Source organism: Rhopalosiphum padi, chromosome 3 (assembly GCF_020882245.1).
Source record: "Rhopalosiphum padi isolate XX-2018 chromosome 3, ASM2088224v1, whole genome shotgun sequence".
In the NCBI taxonomy this organism is placed as follows: domain Eukaryota; kingdom Metazoa; phylum Arthropoda; class Insecta; order Hemiptera; family Aphididae; genus Rhopalosiphum; species Rhopalosiphum padi.
In genome coordinates this window covers 68,200,729-68,211,073 of record NC_083599.1, presented here as the reverse complement: position 1 = coordinate 68,211,073, position 10,345 = coordinate 68,200,729, and the positions used below count along the sequence as shown (strand labels likewise).

General features: G+C 32.0%; 2 protein-coding genes and 1 pseudogene across 2 annotated transcripts; 2 read left to right on the top strand and 1 right to left on the bottom strand.

Annotated features, from left to right (window-relative positions):
* Nucleotides 1–366: 366 nt before the first annotated feature.
* Nucleotides 367–1,203, top strand: LOC132925491 (uncharacterized). Its single transcript, XM_060989883.1, has 2 exons — nt 367–766; nt 890–1,203. Exons 1-2 carry the CDS (start codon nt 367–369, stop codon nt 1,201–1,203), a joined length of 714 nt encoding a protein of 237 aa, XP_060845866.1.
* Nucleotides 1,204–2,290: 1,087 nt separating this feature from the next.
* LOC132925490 (putative nuclease HARBI1) lies at nt 2,291–4,063 on the bottom strand (annotated as a pseudogene).
* Nucleotides 4,064–6,230: 2,167 nt separating this feature from the next.
* LOC132925489 (endothelial zinc finger protein induced by tumor necrosis factor alpha-like) lies at nt 6,231–7,151 on the top strand. The gene has a single exon (XM_060989882.1). The coding sequence runs from the start codon at nt 6,231–6,233 to the stop codon at nt 7,149–7,151; it is 921 nt and encodes a 306-aa protein (XP_060845865.1).
* The last annotated feature ends 3,194 nt before the right edge of the window (nt 7,152–10,345 follow it).

The following is a 10,345-nucleotide window of genomic DNA, read 5'->3' as shown; positions in this document are numbered from 1 at the left end:
TGTCGTGCAGTACACAATCTGAATAAGACAAAGAAAACAATTCTATTGAAAATTGGAAAAATAAAGGGAGTACATCATCATTAAAACCACGCTCCAGTAAATCTTACTTGGTTCAACAGACTGGATTTGAATATTTAAATTTAAATAATGTCAAATCAATAAATGAAATAGCTTTACTCCGAAATGGTTCCTGTTTTCAAATTGCCAATATTCGTTCCCGGTTTTGACAAAGTATTACTGAGCAATACTTGTTCAGTCGATTCAATTTTTTCATTGCTAGCGGTGTCTATAACAGAAAGTGAGAGTTTTAGAAAATGTTTTACAGAACGAAAAGAAATACATAGAACAGCTGAATTTGTTCAAAAAATGATTGGTAATAGACCATCTAAAGAAATGTACAGGGATCGTGTTTATTTACTTGCATTACATTTTATAACAGAAAGCAAAGAAATAATTGGAGGTATAAGGCTATATGACACAGTAGACACAGCTGCATCTATGAGCGAAAAGCTACTAGAAAATATGCCATCATATAGAAGATCAAATCGTTGTCAAAATAGTATATGTTTTAATCCAGAACGCAATTCAGACGGAGTTGTCATTACAATATATGGTGTTGATGGAAATATTCAATTACAACAAGAGATGGACAAGTTTTTCCAACCATTAACCGAATTATGTCTTGCTACTAATTGCAATTATTTAAGAGATGAAGTAACCGAACTAACTAACCACATTATAATAGAACTCTTATCAATACCTAAAGGTAAATAAAAATAAAAATTGTTAATCGACCCACATTAATTTTTAAAATCAGTAATTGTAATATATTTAATTATTTTATTAAATTGAGTTACTATTATTATGTTTATGTTTTTATTATTTATAGGTTTCCGGGCTTCGGGTAATTATAGTCATTTGGAAAATATTACGAAAATATCACAAAATTATGCTGGAAAAGTTATGTTGAAACTTGGAGACATTACCAAACAAATTTCAATTAATGGTAACATATATAATTTAAGAGGAGTAATTGCATTTTACGGATCAGCTAGAGAATTAAGACAATCATATGGTCATTATGTTGCGTACGGGTTGAGATCAAATGATCAATGGGAAATTTATGATGATTTAAAAGAACAAGTAATGCCAAAATCAAAAAATGTTAAAGTGAACGTTGAGTTACTTTTTTATACAACGTAAAATATAATGATATAACAATTTTTACTTATTATAATTATGATTAAAAAAAATGTAAAGAACAGTAACTGTTTATACGATGGGTTTATTAAACAGGTTTGTACAGAATTACAGACAATATGGGAATTTATACCATCGCGTATAGCTATACATATTTAGTTGTCCAATCTATCAATCTGGTGTGTTCGTATTTACAAATGATTTTTTTATGCTTATTATTATATTTAGAAAATTGAAAATCGTACATATCATATTAATAATAACTAATAAGTAAATTGGGAATGTGAATTTTACTAAGTTAAAACAAGTTTATAAAAATAGAAAAATATACAATATAAACATTTACAGCGTCACTCAAAAAATTATATCGATTGTATGTGTATTGACCAAGGAAAAAATGTCTTTGATAGGCAGACCACTGCTGCGACTGTGTTACAAGAATGATAAGTATATTGCCATTATTCCTCATCGGGTTTCACTCGAAAATAAATAGGATAATTCATTATTGTCTTAATTGCTTATTAATTTAACCTAAATAGTTACTTATCTTATGATATATTAAAAAAACCAATTTCCTCAATTGAATAAATATATTATTAAGAAATGACGAATTCTAAAATCAAAGATATCATAATAAATAATAATTATTCATGCATTTTACTATTTAGATAATAATAAAAAAAATACTTAAAATCCCAACGTCTAGTAAAGTGTAGTATAATTAAGTAAATAATAATTAAATTAAAAATTTTAAAAAGTTTATATTTTTTAAAGAATAAGAGGCAATATAATAACTATTCAAACATTTTAATTTTTACTATTAAAACGATAATAATTAGTAATTATACAAACAAATAGACTTACAATGTTGTAATTACATGTTATATATTAAGTGAGTCAGCCCAGGACCCCGAGATTCAAAAACGCCGATTTCGGGGGTAATTTTTGGGTTACAAATTATTACAAATTAGGTACTAATTATCTAAAAAGGTTTGAAGTCAAAATTTTGAATTCGGGGTGCCAGGCTGACGGACCTGAAACTTTGCATTATTTTTAATAAATGAACATGTTGGTATCTTAAAAAAGTATTTCACGTGACCTAAACTCAAAGATATAACATTACCAAAAAAGTTCATCTAATATCGCATAGTTGGTACTTTGATATTAGATATTTGTCGAGTACCTTTTATGTTCATGTTCAGTTTTAAAAGTTATTTTATTTTTAATTATATAAATTACTAGTACACAAATAACAGTACACAAATAACAGTACACAAACAGAACCTTAATCCGAAATAATTTGTACAGACGTACAACATGGACAGTGTCTATAAACATATTACGGAGTTCTTACAAGAACTACCGGACTTCGCTACAGTTTTTGACAACTCGCAATAGTGTCGACTAGTCTGTGTAGTTGGTGGAGAGAGGAGTGCTTGCTCCTAAAGCCGAATTGAGCATTTGGAATACTTTGTTTCTCGTTAAGTATCGGATGAATTATTTTTAATATGATTTTTTCTAAAATTTTAGAGAAGGTAGGAAGTAAGCTAATAGGCCTATATGAGGAGGGTTGGTCAGGAGGTTTTCCTGGCTTGTAGATTAGGATGATAACTGAGTGTTTCCAGGTGGGAGGGATATAGGATAGACGCAGAATGCTATTGTAAATATAAGTGAGAAGTAAGATTGCTTTCTTAGGCAAGTATTTAGCAATAGTATTGGTTATCAGGTCGTGGCCTGGGGATTTATTATTTTTTAAGTTTTTAATGTTATTTAGGACTTCAGAAGGGGAAGTATGTTTTGTAGGGAGACACATTGGGAGAGTGTTTAGAAGTGATGCTTCAATATTAGAGTAGTGGCTTCTAGTGAGAAAGTTTGGATGTGAATATACATTTATAGTTAAAATATATTTAGTTATTTTAAATATTCTTAAATTTTAAAGATTTGAAAAATAATCTCTAATTAAACTTTTTTTAACAGAAGTTTTATTATTTCCTCTTTCTTCTACAACTAATGGTACATTCCACTCTTCATCTGTAGGTTCTTGGTTCATAATATTTGGGTCTATTGGAGGTATTGATTCTCCTAATACTGGAGCTACTATTATTGCTTGAGCTCTATCTGGTGTTGTTCTTATACCAAGTGACAGTATTGGGAATCTCCTCTTCCATACTCCAAACAAACGTTCTATTGTATTTCGAGTTCTTATTTGGGATTCGTTGTATAATAATTCAGAATTTGTGTTTGGAGAGATTAATGGAACTAGTATATATGGACGACATCCGTAACCTCTATCTCCTAATAAAATATTATCTCCCATTTCGTTTGTTTCAAATTTAAAATGTATTATTGAGTTATTAAATATGACTTGGTCGTGGGTCGAACCAGGTCATCTCGCAACTATATCAAGAATCTCAAGTAAAGGTCCTCCAACTACTTGGACATTTAATGAAAAATAACCTTTTCTATTTCTATACACTTCAGCTATATTTCTTCCTAAAAATAAAAATATAAGTAAGCAACCTAATTTAATATAATTGAAAAATAAATGGATGAAGTAGTTCAGTAAATTACCAGGTGATTGAAGTTTGACATGAGTACAATCGATAGATCCTATAATTCTTGGAAATCTTGCTATATTGTAAAATTTCAATCTAGTTTCCTGAATATTACAATAATGCTCTGGCATTTTAATATAGAGCGGTCTTAAGAAAGCTATAGCTTCAGTAACTGTTCGAACAATATTACAGGCTGAAGTTTTACTGACACCTACAAAGTCCGCAGCAGCAAGTAAAATTGTCCCTAATGCATAAAACCTAAGTGTCAATAACAATTTTATTATAGGCAATATAGCACGGTTTCTGAAAAGTAAATTAGGACAAAATGTTTAGGTATTTTTTTTTTTTTTTTAGAAACATAGTATGTACCTAGATACTTACTTATTATTATAATGTAGGTAAAAAATAATTTGGAGCACTGCTTTGAAACATGAAACACATAATAAATAATAATACTGGGAATTGTTTACTTTTGATCTCCCAAAGTACCAGCTATCCAGCTAAATCCAAATTTCTACAAGAAACCATTATAGGTATCAAAGTTAAAAAGCTGATAAAGTAAGTGGAAGTCACTCTGCTTTACAGTAAGATACAAGTGGGTGACTATAATGGATGGTATTTTTTTTGAATTCAATGATATAATTTTATGGTGTACGAATAACGATTTTGAGCGGAGACGGTTTGTCCATTGGCACAACAACAGCCCCCAAGACTAAGATTTAGCCCCCACCAGAATTTTAACCCATATGCGCTTATGGGTTTATTAGTCTAAGATATTCATATTTTATATATTCAGTGGTGCCGAACACGTGTATCAACTGGAAATTCACCAGAATTATTTATAGGTGGGCCAGGTGGGTGAGTGGTTCGTGGGTGATAAAAAAATTATCTACGCTCAGAATCGTCTTTTGTATGAATTCAATGTAAAGCGATCAACTCAATTAACAAAAACTTTGAAACTCGATGCATAATAGATAAAAAAAAAAAAAAACAGTTAACTGGGCAATATTTTTTTCCATTGGGCATTGACTAAATCACACTATCCAAGCCCTCCTAACCTAATGTAAAAAATGTCCAATTTTAAAGCTATACGGCACTGCTCTTGCTGGTGGTTAATTTATTTTAGAAATAGGTAGGTATTAAGGTTAACTTCATATAAATATTATATACAATAAATTACTTACCTGTTCGTTTTTGACTTTAAATGAAATTCAATTTTAGATAAAAGTTCTATAACTGTGGTTTTTTTTTAGTCTAAATCTCATAAAAAATTCATCGTCATCCCACATTTCTAAATCTTCCATTCGATTTCGAAATACTTTTTTTTTTGGGGTTTCGGTAAATCTTCAATATTATATTCATCTTCATCAGATATAATATCAAAATTACAAAATATTTTTTTAGTTAAAATGTATTATACGCTTATAAACTCGAATTTAAATTAAATTAATGTTATATTAAAACTCAATAGTGTATTACATAATTTCATATTATGATATTATAATTTGATATAACATGGATTATCCTTCAGATAAGATACTTATTCAGTAGTAAAACCGTTTGACAAGTTACCAATAACTTTACCAACAGCTTCTGGGATACCTAGACATTGTAGAACGGTATTAGTTAATTTATCCTATGGGTTCAAAAATTCAAAATACATTAGCATTAATGTCAACTCTTTTTTCTTGAAAGTATAGATTGTTGGTATGTAACAGACATACATACAAGACCTCACAAAATTCTATTAATCAACCTAATTTCACATACATATACTCGTATTTTAATATAAGATTACACTCTTATAGCAAAATATCAGCTTCTTCAATAATGAAGGCGACTAGCAAAAGACAAAAGTTTCATGAAACTATTTTATTTTGTAGCATGTAAAAGTATTTTTCTTTATATTATGTAACATTGTTTTAATTTGTCAAAATATCTATATACCTACTACCTAGTTAAGAAACTGTTCTATTTAATATACTTATGTATTATTATTTATTAACAAATAATAATATAATTGGTAATAAAATGGTGTCTACTGAATATATCATAATGTACTTACTTAATTTATATGTTCATATTTAATTTATAAATTATAAACATTAGATGAAATTATTCAATAAATCATCATCAACATATTAAATTAATTAGACAACAATAAATTAAAAATTATTTAACAAACGTTAAATAATAAAATGAATTTGTTGCCTTCACAAAAAAAGACGTTTTCAAATATCTAACCCATTATTAGCACATACGACAGAGATAAACATAATACTGGCTTGACATATTGGGTTGACAACTAATCTAATTTTCAGTATATTGATTTGTAAATACGTTATTTAAAACACTCACGTTATCGTACCAGTTGGAATGTTTCTTGATATCTTAATAACTTAATATTTTAATCTATACTTGTTAAATCGTTTAGTACAATTGTGAAAATACGTGTGACGAAATCTTGTGAACAACATGACATTTCCTCAGAACAGTCATCTGACGATGCATCAACGAACAGAAACGAGAGAGAAACCCTCTCCGATTGGTCTTTGTAACCCGAGCTTTGTAACAAACAGCAAGTTGACGGCAAACCCACGTACGCATACGGATGAAAGACCGTACCGATGTGACGTGTGTGATATGGCATTCTCTAAAAGAATCATACTAATTATACACAAGCGGACTCATTCGGGTGAAAAATTCTACGCCTGTGAGATATGTGACAAGAAGTTCATCAGTAATAGCGTACTGACCGAACACCAGCGGATACATACATGTCTAAAACCGTACCGATGTGATGTGTGTGATAAGTCGTTCTCTCGAAACAGCCATCTGACTGTACACCGGCTGACACATACAGGCGCAAAACTGTACCGATGTGACGCGTGCGATAAGTCGTTCACTCAAAACAGCCACTTGACTGTACACAAGCGGACTCATATGGGTGAAAGACCTTACGCATGCAACATATGTAACAACAAGTTTACCAGTTATAGCGCACTGACTGTACACCGGCAGACGCATACAGGTGAAAAACTGTACCGATGTGACGTGTGCGACAAGTCGTTCTTTTATAACAGCAATCTGATTAAACACCAGCGGACACACACGGGTAAAAAACCGTACCGGTGTGACTTATGCGATAAGTCATTCTCTCAAAGCAGCAATCTGACTACACACCGGCGGACGCACACAGGGGAAAAACCATACCGGTGTGATGTATGCGATAAGTCATTCTCTCAAAGCTGCAATCTGAATACACACTCGCGGATACACACGGGTGAAAAACTGTACCGGTGTGATGTGTGTGATAAATCGTTCCCTCGAAGCAGCAGTCTGACCAAACACCAGAGGACGCATACGGGTGAAAAAAAAATGTCAGTGGCATGTTAAAGGACGAACTGAGTTTTCCGTGGACTTGCCGGTAAATTGCCGGCTGGGTGTGTATGACCAAATAATGCTTTCAATATGATTTTAATTATTAATGATACTGTTTAATTATGTCTGTGACAGTTAATAACATACTAGATGCTCGTTATTAACTGCACATTGCACACTCATGTAAAATTCATTGTTTTGTGTACATCAAAAATAAAAGTTATATATTTATGAACGATTGTAACGAAAAAAATTTAGTCGTTATTATCTATTTTTAATAAATTAGCATACCTAGCTATAAACGTTATAAATTATTTATTGATTTAAACGATGTAAAGCCCAATACAGTATTTTATATAAATACAAAAACAAAGAGCGGTTTAACACAGTGTATAATTCCAAATCTAGACGGCCCAGACAGTAGATACGTATGGTGGTGGGAAGGTAGGATTGGTGGTCAGCGATGACTTACAGGATACTGACTTTAGCGAGCACTCTGATGGAGAAACTAGTTAAAAGTGGATATGACATGGATTTTGTTTACACACCATGACAATTGATTGCACCGTTCCAGACAACGGAAGATGAGTTTATTTACGGCGAGGAGGGCATCAGCAGCGAGGATTTTCGCGCAGGTGCCTCCAAGCCGCCGAAGTGGGGACGGCAAGGGAGGGGAGAGTGGAACCGGCGAACAAGGGAAGAAGAAGGAAGATGGAGAGAAAGGGGAATTGAAGAAACCGCAGCTTGGCGAGGAAACAGTGACGGGGCCGAAGGGAGTAAAAACTTCTGCGGAAAGTGTCACCACTTTAGTGGTAGCGGTTGCGGAGGTAGAGTCAGCGGATACGTCAGGGACGAAAAAGAAGATCAAAGTAGCGAATCACGAGACGGAAAGTGTACCAAAGGTTGGCACAGATGCAGCCAGTGCAACATCGACCAACTCAAGGCGAGCATCGCTACATAGACTTTAATGTGCGGGAGGACGAGGTGCCCATGCCACTCATTGACACCCAGTGGACTAGAAGGCGGTTCGACCGCCGCCTACGAGAGGTGGTTAGGGAGGTCGTAGAGAGCGGAAAATCGAATTGTGGTTGCGGGCTCAGTGCGATCAGAGGCATCAACAAGGTGTTCAAGGAGCGGACTGCCATGTTTAAGATGGGCGGCGAGTACATACACCCACATTGGCAGCTAGGTTGCTATTGGGAGCAATTGTGTACGAATACTGTATTAATAGTTTATGAGTTGAAAGATGTGTTTTAGTCAATATTCAAAAAGTAGATCGTGGATCATTAGATATTCAAATTATAATATTGGCGAAGTTGTAGACAAAAAAATATACATTACTTATATACCTTACATAATATTTAATATTGGAATATAATATTTTTTGTAATATTTCAATTTAATTTAATATTTTACATTTTTTTTTTTTAGTTAGTAATATATAATAAAACTAGTAATTCAATGATCAACAACTGTACAAAATTAATAAGTAATAAGTAATTAATAATAATGTTGCATGTTACATATAATGTACTGTGTTATTATCGATGACCCTTAAAATAAAATAATTAAAATGGTTTTTTCCATAAAATGATTGTAGTTCTTAAAAGGCCTAACTGCTGTTAGTATGTATGCAATGAGCCTGAAAAACAGCAGGCTGTTTGGAAAAATAATAAGTAGTTCGCAAACGAGCTATCCCATTGCAAAGAGCGTAGTCTTTTTGCCAAAAAACCAATTTTCCATATGGCCTAAAACATATATTTCTCTATACATATCAATACACCATAGTGTCTTTCAAGTACGTCTTACACATAAACTTTATACACATACATATTATTTTATATTTTATAACCATGAGGGTATGGCGGCCGAACGGACTATCGGAAATTGCGGATAATATGCGAAAATCGACCGACGGCCACACGCAAACGCGGTCGACAGCAGCCATCTCAAATCCCAAACGTGAATCATTAATGCCAACTGTGTGACGAATCAACCACGAGATTTTCGGCGGCCAAACGTGAGACGATGCTCCGTAGCATTAAAACGTTCGTAAAAGACGACCACAGACAAGACGTCAAGATGGACAACTGCCGTGTTAGTAATTGGAGCAGCGCAAACAGCGCTCCAGGTGTCTAGTGTTTGGAACTACAGCAGCGTCGGTGGCGGCTACTGCTGTCTGCTGATGCTGTGTGTCGGGGTGAACGGTCACAATATACATTTCTCGACAGCACATTATAATTTATAGTTATTCATACGAATATTATTCCCGATTATTCCCGTAAGTGTGCAATGACTTATGGATTTGTACATGTTTGAATATTATTTACGACGCGCGCACCGCCATAAATAATTTATGTCTCAATGTCACATATTATTTCTGAATAATTTTTGTTTTTATTCTTTAATAGACAGTTAAAAAATATTTACTATTATAACCTAATGTTTTAATAATATACGCATAAATTCATTCACAAAATAAAGCTTTCAAAATGTTAGGTTTCGTTTATACACCTAATAAAAAATTAATATTTCAGTTAGTTACTGAACATTCCACTTCTCACCTAAAATAGCCATAACTCATAAGTCTCATCACCATCTTAAGTTTTTTATATTAATCAGATTGAAAATGTACAATATACATTTCTAAAATTATTAATTAAATACCTAAATAATAATTTGTAGTAAGTTAAACTTTTTTATTAGCTTTGAGGTCTTAGACTATTTATAATCGTGACACTTACAATTTACTAATTAGGTATTTTATATTATTGGATGTTTTTGTATTTGTAAAATATTTTATCATGTAATTATTATTATTTGTCAGGTTGTCTAGATACACTAAAAAAAAGAAATGGTGAAGTGTGTAGTAGCTAAATTTTAAAAAATAGGAGCTGGTGTTAATAATTAACCATCATGTTTGTCATGGAAAACTTTAAATGTTTTTAAGTATTATATTATTAATTAAGTAGATTATATGCACAAACAAAATTTAGGGTACTAAAATAGAGCTCATAGGTACTTCAAATGCATTTATAAAAAATTGTACTTATGTATTTTTAATATTTTTATACACATAAAAAGTAAGTAATGTAGGATCTTGTATTAAATTTTCAAAAATGCTAAACCATATACGGAAGAAAAATAAACTAAATACTTGAATATTTTAAATATTTTAGAAAATAAAATAAATTAACTTTAACCACAAG

Bases quoted from the DNA above. Each gene is read 5' to 3' on its own strand.
- LOC132925491 (XM_060989883.1), top strand. From the start codon at position 367: ATGATTGGTAATAGACCATCTAAAGAAATGTACAGGGATCGTGTTTAT. The intron at 767-889 runs GTAAATAAAAAT...TATTATTTATAG, and splicing joins ACTCTTATCAATACCTAAAG to GTTTCCGGGCTTCGGGTAAT.
- LOC132925489 (XM_060989882.1), top strand. From the start codon at position 6,231: ATGACATTTCCTCAGAACAGTCATCTGACGATGCATCAACGAACAGAA.